This window comes from Enhydra lutris, unplaced genomic scaffold (assembly GCF_002288905.1).
Source record: "Enhydra lutris kenyoni isolate GAN:26980312 unplaced genomic scaffold, ASM228890v2 scaffoldscaffold3, whole genome shotgun sequence".
In the NCBI taxonomy this organism is placed as follows: domain Eukaryota; kingdom Metazoa; phylum Chordata; class Mammalia; order Carnivora; family Mustelidae; genus Enhydra; species Enhydra lutris.
Window position 1 is genome coordinate 4,202,222 of NW_019154087.1, and position 21,642 is coordinate 4,223,863.

Below are 21,642 nucleotides of genomic sequence, written 5' to 3' on the forward strand. Positions count from 1 at the left end.
ACAAAAGTAATTCTGAAATTTTCCACTCTCAAAAGACTTTTTCATTAGAAACATTTAAATATGTAAGAATAAAAAATAAACACTGCACATTACCTACTTTACAAAATTTTAATTTTGCTCTGTTTCTGACTTTTGTAAAAAGAAAAATAGGCTGAAGCCCACTATATAACCTTTCCCAACCCTCTTTCACTTCTCCTCAGAGACAAACAGGCTTTGAAATTTGGTATTTTTATCTATTATTATATACATATTTGTAATAACATTATTTTGTATAATTAACTTCACATAAATGACATCATACTATATGTATCATTTTACAAGCTTTTACAGTCATATTTTGAGACTTGATTATTCAAATTCTATTCATATGGCTTTGGTTTATTCATTTTTATTGTAAGAGATTATGCTGTTATACAAATATATTAAAATTTCCATTCTCCTGAAGCTACACATTTATGTTATTTCTAAATTTTTGGTATAATCAAAGATGCTACTGTGAACATTGTTAAATATGTCTTTCTTTACAGGTATGAGCATGTCTCTAAGGTTCACATGTGAAATGGAAATGTTGACTAAAATGACATATGTATCTTCTGACTGATTACTGATTGTCAATGTGATTTCTATAATGAATGGTTTCACCAATTTATACTCCCAGCAGTAGCATGAAAAAGTCTCAGCAATTTAATACCCTGGCTAAGATTGGGTTTTGTTTAGATGTTTAAATATTTTTCTATCTCATGGGATTTAAATGGTATTTATAATTCTTTGGTTCTAGTAAGCCTATTTTTATATGTATAATCATCATTCAGATTTCCCCTATCATAAGCTTACCATTCATATCCTGACCATATTTCTATTGGGCTGCTTTGCTTATTAATTAATTAGTTTGTGAAAATATCATGGTAATTAGATACTAATAAGTAAGCAAGCAGAATACAGACTCTGTTTCTGTTTCTATATGATTTTTCTTCAGAATTATCAATTTGCTCATCAGTTCAATTTTTGTTCATCATTCAACAAATATTAAGTGCCTACTATATGCCAAGCACTATTCTAAACACAAGGCTATAAATTCAAAAGTGAACTTACCTACTCTATTACCTAATTTCCCTAACTTCCACTTTCTCCTCCCATTCTGAATGGGAGGATATCAGAACATTTTTTGAGGAGCAAATTAGGTGATTTCATGTATCTACTTACCTATCAGTGTGTTTCTTCTGCCTCCAGGAGAAGTCTAGTTTCTTTATCGTGTCATATTAAGACTTTACTGATTTTGACTCCTCAGCTGTCTTTCACCACTTCAGTTTTGGTGCCCCAGATAGCAACCTACTTGATCCTGTTTTCTTGCTTGATACCTTTTCATATGCTTTTTCCTCTCTCTGTAAGTCCCTTTCCCTTATCTTTTCACACCCAATTGAACTCATATCCTTCCTTTAATACCCAGCACAGATGTTACTTTCCCTGGGAACTTGAAGCATTACTTGAATATCTCTGCCAATAAAATTAATCAATTCTTCTTTTGTGCCACCTCGGCATTTTCTTATTGTTTGATTTATTAAATTAAAATTTATTTTTTATATATTATCCCATTAGCCAGTAAAAACAAGTCCCAGTGGTTCCCTGAAAGCAAGGGCCACAATCTTATATTTGTATAGCACTGCCTACAATAGTGTTAAACATACACCCACCAAATGACTGATAACTGAATTGTGTTAATACAGATTTTCCTTGGATCAAAAAGTTATACAATCACAAGGATAAAACTAAGATTATACACTGAAAAATATGTTCAATTTAAAATTTAAATATTTAAAGATCTAGGAACAATAATAGTAAGCTTCCTAACATCCAGATTATGGTTTTCAAATTCCATTTCCCACTTGGTCCTCTAAAAGAAATAAAGTCTGGAGCACAAAGTATAATATGAGCCTGAATTCAGTCAGAAAGCACTGAAATTAAAAAAGAAAAAAAAAACCCACAAAAACAAAAACTAGAATAGGTCATGAGGATACAGCAGCAAACTTCAGTGGACCCCACCAGCCAAAAATGAAGTACTCTAAACACTAAAAATAATGACTGAAATTGATTAAAGATGTCAAATAAGTAAGTTCTATGAATTCATAATGGTACCTTAAAACTTAATCACATGTGTAGGTTGCTAGGGCACAAAACTCATTGTTCTAAAAATTGATAAACTGAACACAGAGAAAGAAACAAGCATTTATCCTTCCTTTCCTGGAAAAATTGAAATTCAGAGTAACAAAAGAGTTGATAAAAGAACACTCTTATTTATAGAATTCTAGGTAAGAAACACAGAAGGAATGATAGAATTAAAAAATACTAAAAAATTTAAAAAAGAGATCATTTTGCAAAATAAATAAATAAATAAAGATCATTTGCAACTCTAATGAAATAGAAAATCTAGGGAATTTCCACCAATAACTCCTAAAACCATTTAGTAAAATGTTGAAAGGAGATTCAACATCCAAGATATGATCCCTGAAAGTAATAATTGATAAAGTAGACTTCACTAAAATGAAAAAAAAAAATCTGATACACGAATGACACTGTCAAGAGAATAAGAAAAGTCACAGGCTGAAAATATTTGCAAAAGACACATCTGATAGAGGAATTTTACGCAAAATATATAAAGAACTCTTAAAATTCAACAATAAGAAAACAAACCAATTAATAAATCTCAACAGATACATTAAAGAAGTGATATATATGGCAAATAATCATAGGCAAAGATGTTCCACATCAGATCTCATTGGGGAAATATAAATGAAAGTCAAATACCACTATACGCCTATGAGAATGGCCAAAATCTAGAATACTGGCAACACCAAATGCTTCCAAGGATATGAAGCAACAGGATCTCTTATTCATTAGTGGTGGAAATGCAAAATGGTACGGTCACTTTGGAAGACAGTTTGGCAGTTTCGTACAAAGCTAAACATATCTTACTATATGATCTAGGAATCATCCTCTTTGGTACCTACTCAAAGGAGCTGAAAAGTTATGTCTACACAAAAACTTGCACATGGATGTCTAGGTACCTTTATTCATAACTGACAAAACTTGGGACCAATGAAGATGTCCTTCAGTAGGTGAATGGACAAACTGGTATATATTATAGACAATGGAATATTATGCAGTGCCTAAAAACATATGAACCATGAAAAGACACAGATGAACTTTAAATGCACATTACTAAGTAAGAGAAACCAATGTGAAAAGGCTACTTACTGTAGAATTCCAACTATTCAATATTCTGGGAATGGAAAACTATGGAAACAGTGGAAAGGTTAATGGCTGCCAGAGGTTGGAGGTATGGTTGGGGAGAAGTGAATAGGTGAAATACAAAGGATTTTTACTTTGTATGACACTATAGTGATGGATACATGTCATTATACATTTGTCAAAACCCAAAGAATGTACAACTCCAGGAGTGAACACTAATGTAAACTATGGACTTTGGGTTATTATGATGTGTTGGTGTAGGTTCATCCATTGTAACAAATGCACCACTCTGATGTGGGATATTGCTATGAGGAAGCAGCATCCTTCACCAAATGGGTGATGGTCATGTAAGCTCAGGGCAGGGAGAAAAATGGGAAATCTTTGTATATTACCCTTAATTTTACTGTGACCCTAGAACTGTTCTAAAAGAAAAAAGTCTTTAGAAAAAAGAAGTTGAAGGGAAACTTTATGATGAATGGGATCAGGCCAATAACATTTAAATCCAATGATCAATAATAGCAGCAGTAAGACAGACTAAAAGGCACTGTATGATGTAATTGGAAGTAAATAGCTCCTTCTAAGAAAAAGTCTTGCCACCAGAAAATTAAAATCCTGAATATACTTAATCTTCTATACCTAAGTACTAATTCATAGGTAATAGAGGAGATAAAGGAATACACTGATTGATATGAAGATAGAAACATGTAAATCTGGATCATAAGAAATCTTATGACAATTTAACCAGTTTTTTCAATGAGTCATTGGCATGGAAAAATAAGAGAAGAGGAATGCTTTCAGATTAAGAGTAACTTAATTGTCCTATCGATCAAATGGAATGTATGTTTCTTTGTTCCTGATTCAAACAACCAACTTGAAAAAGATATATACCAGACATCACGGAAAACCAAACATAAACTGCACGTATATATGTTTGTGATATAAAATTAGGTACTTGCAGAAGTAATGGTATTTATTTGAAGGAATGAGATTCAACATGAAATACCAAAAACATATAGGGAACAAGGTACGGATGAAAAAAATGTCAAACTATTAACAATTGTTAAAATTAGGTAAGAAAATTACCTGGGGTTCATTAAACAGTCCTCCCTTCTTTTGATTTTACCTGAACATTTCCATATTAGAAATTAAAGTTTTATATTTATTTTATTTTATTTAATTACATGTAAATTTTACCCACGAATAAGAGCAGATAGGTCAATTTTGTGAAGACTAGGATCTATAGAGTGTTATCTCAAAAGAAACATTTTACAAAATTTTTACAGTGTATCTATACCAATTTGCAGTATTTTGAGATAAAATATCAAAAATAGTTAAGATAACTGCAAATAGCTAAAATATTTACAGTAGATATAGAATTGTATTATTAGAAGTATAAATCATTAGGTAACAAGAAATATATTAAAGTTATTTTTTAGACAATTATAAGCCCAGGATGCTATATGAATATCATCTGGGCATCATACCTTCTTAATCAAAATGATAGGGCATCTTTTGTGCAAGAATGTCCAAAAATAGCATTTTTCATAATAGCAATAACTGGAAAAAATAAAAATATCAGCTACCAACTGGATAAACAAAATGTAGTATGTCTGTAGTATAGAATATTACTTAGCAATAAAAGCATCAATATCAGCAATGACATAGATTAATCTCAAATATACTATATTAGTTGAAAAAAGCCAGATACATGAAAACATATCATATGGTTCCATTTATATGAAACCTCCAACAAAAAGCAGATCACTGATAACCTCAAAGACTAAAATTGAGTGTTCAGACTGACTGCAAATGATCATAAGGGAGCTCTCTAGTGTGATAAATTGTTCTAAAACTGAATTCTGGTGCTACTGGACAACTATACAAAATCTCTGAAAGTCATGAAAGAGTACACAAATGGGTTAGTTTTAGGGTATGTAAACCATACCTCAAAAAAGCTATAACAAAACAAAACCAAAGACCACTCTTCAGGGAACCTCAATTGTGACTGTCAATCATACAGTTTCTGCTACAAGTTTATCAAAGAAGACTGATTTTAGAGAACTAGGATCAAGTACTGATTTTCAAAGTATAGGCCTAACCAGCATCATCAGCATGACATGTGAACTTGTTAGAAGTGTACATGCTCAGGTCCCACCTCCATTTACTAAATCAAAAACTCTAGGTATGGAGTTGTTTGATTTGTTTTAACAAGCCTTCTAGGTGAATGTGATACTTGCTGAAGTTTAAGAACCAATGGAGGAAGGGGTATGCTAACTATTCTTCTGCTTAAGATTTTCCAAATTTTATGACTGTCTAATCAAATCTTGGGACAGTTGCATACATGAACCATCTGAACCTTGTCCCTAGCCCTCATTGTCTTTATAGGTAGGAACTGCCTTTATAAAACCAGAATAATATAATGCTGTTGGTGTTCAATGAAGATTGACAGTAAAAAAAAAAAAAAAAAAGCTGCACGAGGACTGGCAATTTAGTTTTCTTTTCAAAATAAAATGCCTTTGAAGCAGGACTAAGCAAGTGTTTTCTGTAAATTAAAGACAGTATATATTTTTGGCTTTTCAGGTTATAAAGTCGCTGATGAAACTACTCAATGCTGCCATTGTAAAATAGCCACAGATCACATGTAAGTAAAGGTGTGGCCAGATTAGGCCATGGCAAGTCAGTTTTGATTTATCATGTACTCACTGTATCAGAGCAGTTAGATATAAATCCAAATACTGGATTTACACTTTGCTTACAAAAGAAGTCATTACAACTATATTTCATATATTCAGTAAGGTAGAGGAATGTATAAACATATCAAAAAGAGATAAAGATGATAATAACTAAACTTCTAGAGAAGAAAAACATAAAAGCTGAGATTAAAAATGCACTGAATGGGTATAAAAATATATTAGAGATTAGAAAAGAAAAGACTGATGAAGACATAGGAATAGAAATAACCCAAACAAAAACAGAGAGAAAAAGAAACTGGGGAAGAAAAAAAAAGAGAGAGAGCATTAGTGAGGTATGGAACAACTTCAAGTAGTCTAATATACATGTAATTGAGTTCTTATAATTGAAAAGGAAACAGAAAAGAAGTACAGAAAAAAATAAGTTTTTACAATGTAGAATATTGGGGCACCCAGGTGGCTCAGTCAGTTAAGCGTCTGCTTTCAGCTCAGGTCATTGATCCCAGCCCCACAGGGAGCCTGCTTCTCCCTCTGTGGGTGCTCTCTCATCTCTCTCTTTCTCTCTCAAATAAATGAATAAAATCTTTTTAAAAATAATAAAGTATAAAATGTTAATTTAAAATAATGGCTGAAATTTTTCCAAATTTGATTAAAAATATATACACACATATATCCAAAAACTCAAAAGCCTCAAGCACAGGAACATGAAGAAAATTATACCAAGACAATCATAATTAAATTGCTTACCACAAGGGATAAAGAGAAAATATTAAAAGTTGCCAGAAGGGGAATGCAAGCTGGTGCAGTCACTCTGGAAAACAAGATAGAGGTTTCTCAAAAAGTTGAAAATAGAACTACCCTCCAACCCAGAAATTGCACTACTGGCTCTTTATGCCAAAGATACAAATGTAGTGATCCACAGGGGCACCTGTACCCCAATGTTTATAGCAGCAATGTCCACAATAGCCAAATATGGGAAGAGCTTAGATGTCCATCAACACATGAATGGATAAAGAAGATGTGGTATACATATACAATGGAATATTACACAGCCATCAAAATGAAATATTGCCATTTACAAGGATGTGGACAGAACTAAAGAGTATTATGCTAAGTGAAATAAGTCAATCTGAGAAAGACAATTATCATATGATCTCATTCATATGTGGAGTTTAAGAAACAAGGCAGAGGACCATAGGGGAAGAGAAGAAAAATGAAATAAGAGGAAATCAGAGAGGGAAATAAACCATAAGAGACTCATAATCAAAGGAAACAAACTGAGGGTTGCTAGAGGGAAGGGTGGTGGAAGGATGGGGGGGCTGGGTGATGGATACTGGGGAGTGTATGTGTTATAATGAGCACTGGATATTATATAAGACTGATGAATCATAGACCTGTACCCTGGAAACAAATAATGCTTTCTATGTTAATTAGTTGATTTCAGGATTTTAAAGTGGGTTCCTGTGAGTGTCAACCACTCTGAAAATTGGCCAGATAGAACTTGGAGAAAGAGGGACGTAGTTTCTGTAAACTTGGAGAGAGAAGTAGCAGAGGAAGTAGAAGGAAGAGATGGGAGTGTGACAGAGCCAATGATAATTGGCTCACATACCCAAATGGATATCTTTATTGGATATTCAAGGCCTTATGTCTGTTGGGCTCTCTGTATTTATCCACTCTCTTTTTTTTTTTTGAAAGAAATTTAGTTATTTAATTAGAGAGCATGTTTGCAAGCGGGAGGAGGGGCAGAAAGAGAGGGAGAGAATCTGAAGCAGACTGTGCACTGAACACAGAGCCAAGGCGGGGCTCAATCTCATGATCCTGAGATCATGACCTGAATGAAATCAAGAGTTGGGCACTGAACTGACTGAGCCACCCCAAGCACCCGTATCCTCTTTCTTTCTTGCTTGCTTGCTTGCTTGCTTGCTTTTTTAAGATTTTATTTATTTATTTGACAGAGAGAGACACACAGAGAGAGGGAACATAAGCAGGGGGAGTGGGAGAGGGGGAAGCAGGCTTCCTGCCAAGCAGGGAGCCCAATGCGGGGCTCAATCCCAGGACCCTGGGACCATGACCGGAGCTGAAGACAGAGGCCAACTGACTAAGCCACCCAGGTGCCCCTCCACTTTCTTTCTTAATATTTTATTTTATTATTCCTGCAGTTAACAAGGCTGAGTTCCTTGCCAAAGCCTTCATGAATCTTGATCACTCCCACTTTCAATGTGGAATGATAATATCACACATGTAGTAAAGTAGGAAGAAAATATTCCTTACCAGACCAATAGAGATTTATGCCTGAAAACATAGCCTGCAAACTACACAAAGCACAATTTTTCCTCAAACTTGCATTCAGTTTTCATAAACATTGAAGTTTTTTATAACATACAGACTAATATTTCAAAATCTGATGAGAGTTAACAAAAAGTCATTTAAGACTACTATTGATCAGTTAACTCTGGTTGGAAACTTCCATTCAGATATTCAGGGGTCTTCCCTGAAAGCCACACAACAAAAACATCGTAAATTAATTAAACAATGAGGCCACTGGACACAGGTGGCCTAATGCCATGTTGGCTTACATAAAAAAACCAAAATCTGAAATTGTAAATACCCAAAGGTTATGAAATTGAAACATAAGGAAAACCAATCACAAACAGCGAACCAGGCTATAAGCTATAGCCAGTGTATAATTTCTTTACTTTGTCTCTGCCATTTCTCCATAAAAGTCTTTCCCTGAATTCCTGTCCATGGAGTGCTCCTGACTACTTCTGCTCTGGTACTGTTCTCTTCCAACCAATTTTTGTTCAGCTCTTAAAATGTTCTATTCAGGCCCTTACTGGGTTGGATGACTCCTACCCACATTGGGGAAGGAAACCTACTTAACTAAGCCAATTAAAATACTAATTTCATCCAGAAACAGCCTCACTGATAAACCCAGAAATATTGTTTAACCAAATATTTGGGCAACTTCTGATCCAGTTGACACATAAAATTAACATCACAAAGGATAATATAGGAAAATCAATCATATTTCTACATAATAGCAATAAACAATTGGAAACTAAAGATTTTAAAGCACCATTTACAATAGCACCAAACCATAAAATACAGATATGGCTAACAAAATATGTACATCCAAACTTGTATCCAGAATAGAGAACTCTCAAAGCTCAATAAGAAAACAATTGACTATATACTTCAATAAAAAATTAAAAACAGGGGCACCTGGGTGGCTCAGTTGGTTAAGCATCTGTCTTTGCATGATCTCAGGGTCCTGGGATTAAGCCCCAGACTGAGCTCCTTGCTCAGCAGGGAGCCTACTTCTCCCTCTCCCTCTGCCTACTGCTCCTCCTGCTTATTCTCTCTCTCCCTCAAAACATGCTCTTGTTAAATAAATATATAAAATGTTAAAAAAAATTAAAAACATAAAATAAGTTAAAAAATAAAAAGAAGGGCTCCTGTATGGCTCAGTTGTTAAGTGTTTGCCTTCAGCTCAGGTCATGATCCCAGAGTCCTGTTCAGCAGGAAGCATAATACTGAGGTCATGAGACCTGAGCCAAAATCAAGAGTCCACACTCAAACAACTGAGCCACCCAAGAACCCTTCCCCCACCTCACTTTTCACCTGTCAATCATTTGGTATACTTTATTCAGCAGAGAGCTGATTTTTCTTTAAATCATCCATAATTGTTTTTCAAACTGAAAGTTAATCTATTCAACATTTTTTTTTTTTACTTTATTTTTTCAGTGTTCCAAGATTCACTGTTTATGCATTACACCTAGTGCTCCATGCAATATGGGCCCTCCTTAATATCCACCACCGGGCTCACCCAAACCCCCACCCCCTTCCCCTCCAAAACCCTGTTTGTTTCTCAGAGTCCGAAGTCTCTCATGGTTCGTCTCCTCCTGGGATTTCTCCCAACACCTTTCTCCTCACCTTCTCCCAATGTCCTCTGTGTTATTCCTTATGCTCCACAAGTAAGTGAAACCATATGATAATTGACTCCTCTGCTTGACTTATTTCACTCAGCATAATCTCCTCCTGTCCACGTTGATAAAAAAGTGGGTATTCATCCTTTCTGATGGAGGCATAATATTCCATTATATATATATGGACCATATCTTCTTCATCCATCCATCTGTTGAAGGGCATCTTGGCTCTTCACACTTAGGTGACTGTGGCCATTGCTGCTATGAACATTGAGGTACAGATGGTCTTCTTCTTACTATATGTGTATCTTTGGGGTAAATACCCAGTAGTGCAATTGCAGGGTCATAGGGTAGCTCTATTTTTAATTTCTTAAGGAATCTCCACACTGTTTTCCAAAGTGGCTGCACCAACTTGCATTCCCACCAACAGTGTAAGAGGGTTCCCCTTTCTCCACATCCTCTCCAACACTTGTTGTTTACTGTCTTATTAATTTTGGCCATTCTAACTGGTGTAAGGTGGTATCTCAATGTGGTTTTGATTTGAATCTCCCTGATGACTAATGATGATGAACATTTTTCCATGTGTCTGTTAGCCATTTGTATGTCTTCTTTAGAGAAGTGTCTATTCATGTCTTCTGTCCATTTTTTGATGTGATTATCTGTTTTGTGTGTGTTGAGTTGGAAGAGTTCTTTATAGTTCTTGGATATCAGCCCTTTGTCTGTAGTGTCATTTGCGAATATCTTCTCCCATTCCATGGGTTGCCTCTTTGTTTTGTTGACAGTTTCCTTTGCTGTGCAGAAGCTTTTGATCTTGACGAAGTCCCAAAAATTCATTTTTGCTTTTGTTTCCTTTGCCTTTGGAGACATGTCTTAAAAGAGGTTGCTGTGGCCAATGTTGAAGAGGTTACTGCCTATGTTCTCCTCTAGGATTTTGACAGATTTGTGCCTCACATTGAAGTCTTTTATCCATTTTGAGTTATCTTTGTGTATGGTGTAAGAGAATGGTCAAGTTATTTTCTTCTACACGCACCTATTTTCCCAGCACCATTTATTGAAGAAACTGTCTTTTTTCCACTGTATATTTTTTCCTGCTTTGTTGAAGATTATTTGACCACAGAGTTGCGGGTCCATATCTGGGCTCTCTACTCTGTTCCACTGGTCTATGTGTCTGTTTTTGTGCCAGTACCATGCTGTCTTGGTGATCACAGCTTTCTAGTAAAGCTTGAAATCAGGCAATGTGGTGCCCCCAGTTTTGTATTTCCTTTTCAACATTTCCTTAGCAATTCGGGGTTTCTTCTGGTTCCATACAAATTTAGGATTGTTTGTTCCAGCACTTTGAAAAATGCCAGTGGAATTTTGATTGGGATGGCACTGAAAGTATAGATGGCTCTAGGCAGTATAGACATCTTGACAATGTTTATTCTTCTAATCCATGAGCATGGAATGCTTTTCCATCTTTTTATGTCTTCTTCAGCTTCTTTCATGAGTTTTCTGTGGTTCCTTGAATACAGATCCTTTACCTCTTTGGTTAGGTTTATTCCCAGTTACGTCATGGTTCTTGGTGCTATAGTAAATGGAATTGATTCTCTAATTTCCCTTTCTATATTTTCATTGTTAGTGTATAAGAAAGCATCTTTATGATTTTTATACATTGATTTTTTATTTTTATGATTTGCATTTGCATTTATGATTTGCATTTTTATGATTTTTATACATTGATTTTGTAGTCTGCCACATTACTGAACTGTTGTATGAGTTCTAGTAGCTTAGGGGTGGAGTCTTTTGGGTTTTCCATATAAAGTATCATGTAATCTGTGGAGAGAGTAAGTTTGACGTCTTCTTTGCCAATCTGAATACCTTTTATTTCTTTTTGTTGTCTGATTGCTATTGCTAGGACATCTAGTACTATGTTGAACAACAGTGGCAAGAGTGGGCATCATTGTCATGTTCCTGATCTCAAAGGGATAGCTGTCAGCTTTTCCTCATTGAGAATGATATTCCTGTGGGTTTTTCATAGATAGATTTTATTAAGTTGAGGAATATTCACTCTATCCCTATACTTTGAAGCATTTTAATCAGGAATGGATGTATTCAACATTTTTTTATCATAGAAATATTGGATTGACTCTATCTTCTTAATTTTTGCTAATTTTTTGATCCTGTTTTTTAAAATTGGAACTTGTAGTACACTAATAAAGATTAATAAATGTGTATATAAATTTAAAAATAGAGAAGACTTTGGGACGCCTGGGTGGCTCAGTTGGTTGGACGACTGCCTTCGGCTCGGGTCGTGGTCCTGGGGTCCCGGGATCGAGTCCCGCATCGGGCTCCCAGCTCCATGGGGAGTCTGCTTCTCCCTCTGACCTTCTCCTTGCTCATGCTCTCTCTCACTGTCTCTCTCTCAAATAAATAAATAAAAATCTTTTTAAAAAAATAGAGAAGACTTAAACTGAGAACAAGAAATTAAGTATGGAAGAAATTCAAGTTTTCAAGAGCACTTTATTTAAAAAAAAAAAAAAAAAAAAGCCCTGGTGCAAATAATGAGATTTAACTTAAAGAGCTTACTTTACCTAGGAAGGCAAACACAGAGTTGATACCCACATACCCACCAATTAGAACAACACATAAATTCCAGATGCAGGCAAGCCTATATGCAGACCTTCCGAATGGGATTCTACCCTTCTCTCAGGAGTAAATAATCATTAAATTTTTGTATTAACAATTCCCCTTGCTGTTCATGGTTCCCATGTGCTATGCATGTACCATGAATTTTGTTTTATATGATATTACATTGAGTGAACTCCTTTGTGTCTAGCTTATTTTATACATCTTCTATTTTTAAGATTAACCCATTTTGTCACATGTAGCTTTAGTTCTTTCATTTCCACTGCTGTATATTTTCCCTTTATATGAATATAGCACATTTTACAATATAGTGTACTATAAATGGGCATTTTAAAATTTTCACTTGTTTTTTTCTATTATGAACAATGTTACTGTAAGTGGTCTTTTGGTAAACATTTACAAGAATATCTCTTAAAGTGAAACTGTTGGGTTATAATAGGATATGTCACTGTGATTTCAATTGGTATATGCAACAAAGTAAAGATGAGAGCATCTTTGCAAATTTACTGGCCATTCAGTTTTTCTCTGTATGAATTTCCACTTAATGTTTCATCTACTACTTTTTCTGTTGATATTACCATTTTTTTCATGTTGATTTTTACAATTTAAGATTTTTATTATACCAATTTTTTATTACTTTTATGCACTACAAAATTCATCTCCTAATTTGGGACTTCCATTCATTCTCTCCACAATGTACTGAGGAGCATAAATGATCAATTTTAATGTACTCAGATTAAACAAGGCAAAAAAATCTTATAATTAGCCTGAACATACTTAGTGGAATACTCTAAGAATGGTTAAAAAAAAAATTTTTGGCAGGAAGTCTGCTTCTTCCTCTCCCTCTACCCCTACCCCAAGCTTGTGCTCTCTTGCTCACTCTCTGTCTCAAATAAAAAAATAAAAGTTTAAAGATATTTAAAAGAAGTAACCTTTCAGTATTCATAGTAATAGTAGTATTTAATGTTATTATTCTAAAACTATTTTATCAAAGAATAAATAAGTAAATAATCCTGCTACTGAGGTTAGGAACAAAGATTTTCTTTTCATGTAAGTAAAAAGCAGTACAAATACAAAATCAAACAAATTAAAATTAAAACCTTTAATCCTAAAGTTGAACAGAAAATATCAACATGAGTTTATAATGTATTTTCCACTTCTTTTTTTTTTTAAGATTTTACTTATTTACTTGAGAGAGAAAGAGAGATAGCAAGAGAGAGCATGAGCAGGGGTAAAAGGGAGATGGGGCTTGATCCCAGTACCCGGGGATCACAACCCAAGCAAAAGGCAGATGCTCAACCAACTGAGCCACCCAGGCTCCCCTAGTGTATTTTTCTTTAAAAAGAAAATCTCTAAACTCTTTCAATCAAAAAACCCCAGAAACAATAAATAACTCAGTAGCAACGCAAGCACTGACAAAACGCTTATCATGCCTGCTGGCAAACAAAACAGTTAAACAGCCCAATTCCACCTATCACAGAAGAAAGCAATGCAAGATGGACTTGGAGCTAAAAGCCACTAACTGATGAATGGCGAAAGGATCAATAACTACAACAGGGGCATTTGGGTGCCTCAGTCGGTTAAGCATCTCCCCGCAGCTCAAGTCATTATCTAGGGGTTCCGGAATCAAGTCCCATGTTGGCTCCCTGCTCAATGAGAAGTCTGCTTCTCTCTCTTTGTTCTTCCTCCACCCCTGCTTGTGCTCTCTCCCTTTCTCTCAAATAAAATCTTTTAAAAAATTAACTACAATACAGTGAAACACATCTAATACATTTATGAAACCATAAGGATAATTTAAAATGAACACAAAAATTAAATGTCATTGGTCATCAATGAAAGATGTTAGGGAACCAGTTCATTACTTTGAAAACTAGTGAACAAAGAGAAAAAATTGAGCACTTATTCTCTTTTCTGTAAGAACTCTATCTGAGGGTAAACAAATAGCCAATTAGGGGGAATTTCTCTTTATGGAAGTATTCTACTAAATTTAAGAAGCAATGATAAAAACATAATTATCACCACTTTGCAGCCCCTTGTGACATAAAAGCTCCAAGCAATGATTATCAATGCTATTAAGGCCATAATGAGACAGACAATTGAGCATTATGTGCCTCTTGGTAGAAATATTCAATAATTACCTATGACATATTCTCACAAAAATTTAAGCCTCAATCTGATGAAGCCTCTATATCAAAATAATAGTTACAGAAAATTCAGGACCAGAAAACAGACTGAATGAAACTGAGGTGATGCAATCAGCAAAACCCAGAATGTGAGACATTCTACAGGACAACCCAGTTCCTTCAACAATAAGTTGCAAGGAAAAAAATTACTTTGAACCTATAGATTAAACAACACATATCAATCTTGGAATGTTCAAATTCATACGGATCCCAATTTTTTTAAGTGATAATTGAGGAAAAGTGAGTACGAATAGATATTTGATATTAAGGAATTAATATTAATTTTAGCTGTGATAATGGCATATGTTATTTATGTGTTTAAAAGAGTTCTTTTTAAGGACACATACATAAATATGTAGGAATGAAAAATATTAATAATAATCAGAAGTTTGCTTCAAAATTATCTAGTGGGAGTAAAGATAATGAGTGGAGCTAAGATGAAACAAAATTGGCTATGAAATTAGTAGCAAATGGGTACATGGGGGTTTCATTACATTATACAATTTGTTTTATTTTGGCATATACTTGAAGCTTTCCAAATTAAAAGTTTTTCTTTAACCTGCCTTCATGAAAAACTATAACAAAACCACTTACACTTGCCTGAAAATGTCGGATTCAATTTATGTATCTCCCAAATGTATTTATATATTCACACTAAGCTAAGGCCTTAGGACAAAAGAATGGTGTTAGTTGTATATTTTAGGGAATCAGCAAGTCAGTGAAAAATTTTATTTCAAAAAGAGAAGCATTTCCAGCAACCTCAAAATCAAATGAGACACATAAAGAACCAACCAATCCTGCTTGCTTTTCAGTAAGCATCTGGGTTTGAGCATGTTGTGGTGTTACAACAGATGACTCCTACATCACCTGTGTGCTCACCTGCCTGTTCAACAGAAGTTAAGGTGGGATTATACTGTAAGGCTGACTTACCAAATTTACAGTCTGTACTGTCAAGTCTCTAAAATGTTTTGAAGTCCGCCAAAGGATAAGTAACAGTTGAGTTTTAAAATTCTAGTCTTTTACCAGATACCTAAACGTTTTCCACAGATAGAAAAGCAGCAAACTTTGAAAACAATTTAGAAGTGCTTTAATACTATTCAGAAACTATTACACACAAAAGCAGATTTACATACCTTGCCTGGACTGTGAAGGTGCTACCCAAGCTTCTTGGTTTGGCTCAAAAGGAAGTTCAGGTGTTAGGTTTTCGAACTGCTCTTTACTAATGAGATTTAGCTTCTTAAAGTTCTCAACTTCTTGCTGAAGTAGAATGGAGGAATCTAATTACTCAACTGGCTAGGAGAGTGACCAACAAACAATAATTGTTACCAATCTCAAAAAACTGAGTTTAACTACAACAGAAAAAATGTCCTAATAAAGAATCTAGCATTATACTTATTAACAATTAATGTTTAGAATCTAAAAGAGGCACAGAGAACCCCCAAAATATTATGAATATTATATAATTAAAATACGTTATAAGAGCACACATTCTAAATCATTCATTATTTGTTGAGCATTTACACACAAGTTCACTAGGGTATTATAGAGGCTACAAAGTAATCTAATAATGTATGTTCCCTACCCTTAAGGAATTTACAAGTTAGATGGGAAAAAAGAAAGGTACACAGAAAAATTAAAATATTAGGCAGCATACGAAAAATGGTAATATTTGGTATAAGAATTGAGATCATCAGGGAGGCATTACAGAAGAGATGGGACAAGAATGAGAAATTCAGATGAGAAGCTTAGAATAAACAATCATTTATTAGAAAATAATTCAGTTAATGAGAAAATCTATATAGAATCGGTGGCAAAAAGGCCTGATATGGAAATGTGAGAAAGCTATGAGAAGACCTTTATACCAGGCCAAGAAGTTTTTACTTCATTTTCTAGTAATAGGAAACATGTGATGAAAAATAAATCTAGATGGCCCTGGAGGTTCATTTCCAACAACCATTTATAAGGTTAGCAGCAAGAAGGCTTAGTAGGTCTGAGTGTTTTGAGCTTGAAGGAAGAACAGGCCATCCCTACCTCTTGGGCTGCTGAAGCTTCCCTTTTCTAATGACTGTTACATAGTCACTTAAATGTTCTCTGCCCTGACCTACATATTAAAGAGGATTAGAGAGTAGAGGCCAGTCTTTAATATAAGGTCATTTGGCCATGGTGCATGAGGACCATTCATGCCTGGCCTAAGCTGTGAAATAAAAAGGGAGTTTGAGAGATTCCCTGCACTCTACTTTTTGTTAAGTTTCTGCCAATAAACCCTGTATCACACCTACATCACTCAGTATGAATGGGTCCATGACCCATTAGAGAACAACATCCAGAGAGGGTCTTAGCAGGTAAAAAACATAACAAAACTGTCAGATGGACAAACTAAATATCATCATCACAAAACAGTCACAGTACCTTGCTCTTAACAGCTAACCAAACAATCTTTCCCTTCTGCCTTCAAACATGAACAGTTGTTAGCTCACTCCATTCATTAGATCCTGCAAGTCTTTTAAACTAGAATCTATCATGTTTTCATGAGAATACATTAAGTGATTACTTCAGGGGCGCCTGGGTGGCTCAGTCAGTTAGGGTCTGCCTTAGGCTCAGGTCATGATCCTGGGGTGCTGGGATCAAGTTCTGCATGGGACTCTGCTCAGCGGGGAGTCTGCTTCTCCCTCTCCCTCTGCCTGCCTCTTCCCCTGCTTGTGCTTCCTATCTCTCTCTCTGTGTCAAATAAATAAATAAAATCTTTTTTAAAAAATTATTATTTTGGTTTGTCCTATACCAATCCTGCTCTCCCAAAATTCTTCAATAAGCTCTTTAAGCTAATTCAGAGTCATTACTCCTCACTGTCCCTTATCTTGTTATTACCAATTCCTACTAAAAAAAAAAACTTACTACTATGATTATCATATGTCAGAGATAAATATATTTCTAACCTGATGGGAACAAAAGTGATATGTTTCTGTTTTCACTTTTTAAATTAATTAAGGCATCACACACATATATGCATATACACACTAGAGAAGTGCATTAATCATAAGTATACATCTCAATGAGTAATCAAAAGTGAACAGATCTGTGTTACCACCATTCAGGTAAAGACATCACCGCACCCTAGAAGTAACTTTCATGTTCCTTCCGGTCACTACCCACTTCCTCTTCCTAAAGACAATCAATTAGCTGACTTTAATACTATAGGTATTTTGCCCAGTTTTGAACTTTATAAAAATGTAATCATAATGTATGGTTTCTTATATGCAAAATTATCTTTATGAGATTCATTGATAGTTTGTAACACTACAGCAGAGGTCCCCAAACTACAGCCCCCAAAGGCCAAACAGGTTTTTGTAAATAGTTACACTGGACCACCTCCACACCCATTTGCTTAATTTCATGTCTGCTTCATTGCTACAACTCAGAGTAGTTGGCACAATGTATCACCTATAAAGACTAAAATATTTACTATGTAGCTCTTCACACAAAAAATTTCCTCATCCCTGCTCTATGGTATTCTATTGTATGATCACACCATAATTTTAAAAAATCCATTACACTGTTGGTAAGCATTCAATTCCTTTCCAGATTATAGAAATCACAAATAATGTTGCTATAAATATATTTTTACAAAACACTTCTCTTGCTAACAGAGATATACATTTTTTAAAGATTTTATATATTTTAGAGAGAGCAGGGAAGGGGGAAGGAAGAGGGAGAATTTCAGGCAGACTCTGGTGCTGATGTGGAACTTGATCTCATGACCCAGCGATCATGACCTGAGCTAAAACCAAGAGTCAGGATGCTCAACTGACTGAGGTACCCAGGCACCCCAAAGAACACATTTTATTGAATGTTTACTAGAATTGGAATTGTTGAAAAGGGTGATATGCTTCAACTTTCGTACAAAATGCCAAATAATGTTTTCACAGTGGTTGTACCTATTTCTGTTCCCACTAGCAGTGTATATTGCTCTATATCCTCACCAACATTTGGTACTGTCAGTTTAAAAAATACGTAGTCATTCTAAAAAGGACCAAACTATGGATATACATACACAACAACCTGATGGACCTCAAGGGCATTATGATTAAAAAATATCAATCTCAGGGCGCCTGGGTAGCTCAGTTGAGAGTCTGCTTCAGCTCAGGTCATGATCCCAGGGTACTATGATGGAGTCCCGCATCAGGCTCCCTGCTCAGCAGGGAGTCTACTTCTCCCTCTGCCCCTCCCCCTGCTTGCACTCTCTCCTCTCTCTCTGTCAACATGGACAGGATTGGAGAAGATTATGCTGAGTGAAGTAAGTCAAGCAGAGAAAGTCAATTATCATATGGTTTCACTTACTTGTGGAGCATAAAGAATAACACTGAGGACATTAGGAGAAGGAAAGGAAAAGTGAATTGGGGTAAATTGGTGGGGGAGATGAAGCATGAGAGACTGTGGACTCTGAGAAACAAACTGAGGGTTTTGGAGCGGAAGGGTAGGGGGTTGGGTGAGCCTGGTGGTGGATATTAAGGAGGGCACATATTGCATGGAGCACTGAGTGTGATGCATAAACAATGAATCCTGGAACACTGAAAAAATAAAATAGAATTTAAAAATAAATAAAATCTTATAAAAAATACATCAATCTCAAAAGGTCATATGCTCTATGATTCTATTTATAGAACATTATCAAAATGAAAAATTATAGAGATGGAGAACAGATTAGTGGTGACCAGAGGTTAGGAACAATGAAGGAGAGACCCATGAATATGAGTCTTACAGCTTAAGGGAGATCCATGTGGTGATAAAATAGTTCAGTTTCTTGACTGTGATGGTAGTTACATGCATCTACACATGTGATAAAGTGACATAAAACTAGACACATATGAGGCACTTGGGTGGCTCAGTTAAGCATCTGCCTTAGGCTCAGGTCATGATCCCAGGGTCCTGGAATCAAGCCGGCATCAGGCTCCCTGCTTGGTAGAAGGGAGCCTGCTTCTCCCTTTCCTCCCTGCTTGTGATCTCTCTCATTCTCTCTCTCTCTCTCTCTCTCTCTCATAATAAAATCTTTTAAAAAAAATTATACACACACATTTGTGATAAGAAATGTCAATATCCTGGTTTTAATATTGTGCTTCAATTATGTAAGATATAAACTTTGGAGGGAACCAGGTGAAGCATACACTGGACCTCTCTGTACTATATTTCCAACATCCTGGAACTCAGTATCTCAAAATAAAAATTCAAAACTTTAAATATATAGCCACTCTGGTAGATCTATGTGTAGGCACATTACAGTTTTAATTTGCATCTTTCTGATTACTTAATACTGCTAAGAACATTTATTATATTTTATTTGGACCATTCAATTCTATTACTCATTTTTTTAGAAGATTTTATTTATTTGATAGAGAGAAAGATATAGAGACAGCACAAATGGGGGCGGGCAGGGAGAAGGAGAAAAAAGCTCCCCACTGAGCAGGGAGCCAACGCAGGGCTCCATCCCAGGACCCTGGGACTATGACCTGAGCCAAAGGCAGAGGCTTTATTGACTGAGCCACCCAGATGCCCCCAATTCTATTACTCATTTTTCTGCAGATTTCTTTCTCTTACTGATTTATGAGACCTCTTTATAAAATGTTGAAAATGTCTTCTTCCACTCTGTGGAAGAAGGAATTTGCCTTTTCACTCTTTCATGGTGTCTTTTGGTGAAAAAAGTGGTTTTTTTTTAATTTTTAATCATTTTTTTAATTTATTTTCAGCACAACAGTATTCATTGTTTTTGTACCACACCCAGTGCTCCATGCAATCCGTGCCCTAATACCCACCACCTGGTTCCCCCAACCTCCCACCCCCCCACCTCTTCAAACCCTTCAGATTGTTTTTCAGAGTCCATAGTCTCTCATCGTTCACCTCCCCTTCCAATTTCCCCCAACTCCCTTCCACTAACTCCCCATGTCCTCCGTGCTATTTGTTATACTCCACAAATAAGTGAAACCATATAATTGACTCTCTCTGCTTGACTTATTTCACTCAGCATAATCTCTTCCAGTCCCGTCCATGTTGCTACAAAAGTTGGGTATTCATTCTTTCTGATGGAGGCATAATACTCCATAGTGTATATGGACCATATCTTCCTTATCCATTCGTCCATTGAAGGGCATCCTGGTTCTTTCCACAGTTTGGCAACCGTGGCCATTGCTGCTATAAACATTGGGGTACAGATGGCCCTTCTTTTCACTACATCTGTATCTTTGGGGTAAATACCCAGTAGTGCAATTGCAGGGTCATAGGGAAGTTCTATTTTTAATTTCTTGAGGAATCTCCACACTGTTCTCCAAAGAGGCTGCACCAACTTGCATTCCCACCAGAGTGTAAGAGGGTTCCCCTTTCTCCGCATCCCCTCCAACACATGTTGTTTCCTGTCTTGCTAATTTTGGCCATTCTAACTGGTGTAAGGTGATATCTCAATGTGGTTTTAATTTGAATCTCCCTGATGGCTAGTGATGATGAACATTTTTTCATGTGTCTGATAGCCATTTGTATGTCTTCATTGGAGAAGTGTCTGTTCATATCTTCTGCCCATTTTTTGATATGATTATCTGTTTTGTGTGTGTTGAGTTTGAGGAGTTCTTTATAGATCCTGGATATCAATCTTTTGTCTGTACTGTCATTTGCAAATATCTTCTCCCATTCCGTGGGTTGCCTCTTTGTTTTCTTGACTGTTTCCTTTGCTGTGCAGAAGCTTTTGATTTTGATGAAGTCCCAAAAGTTTATTTTGGCTTTTGTTTCCTTTGCCTTTCGAGACATATCTTGAAAGAAGTTGCTGTGGCTGATATCGAAAAGATTACTGCCAATGAAAAAAGTTTTTAATGTAGTGCATTTTATAAGTCATTTCCTTCATTCTATAATTTCCTTCTTAAGAAATCTTTCCCCTTTTGGACTCCTCTTGTACTGTTGCTGGGAATGAAACTGGTACAACTCTGGAAAACAGTA

General features: G+C 35.6%; 1 protein-coding gene across 1 annotated transcript in view; it reads right to left on the reverse strand.

Moving 5' to 3' along the window:
- The window catches only part of LOC111155028 (La ribonucleoprotein domain family member 1B), a 131,905-nt gene that overhangs the window by 22,886 nt on the left and 87,377 nt on the right, over positions 1 to 21,642 (reverse strand). Inside the window, exon 12 of the mRNA XM_022515046.1 lies at positions 15,804 to 15,927. Coding sequence (XP_022370754.1) covers positions 15,804 to 15,927 — 124 coding nt within the window. The remainder of the gene's footprint in view (positions 1 to 15,803; positions 15,928 to 21,642) is intronic.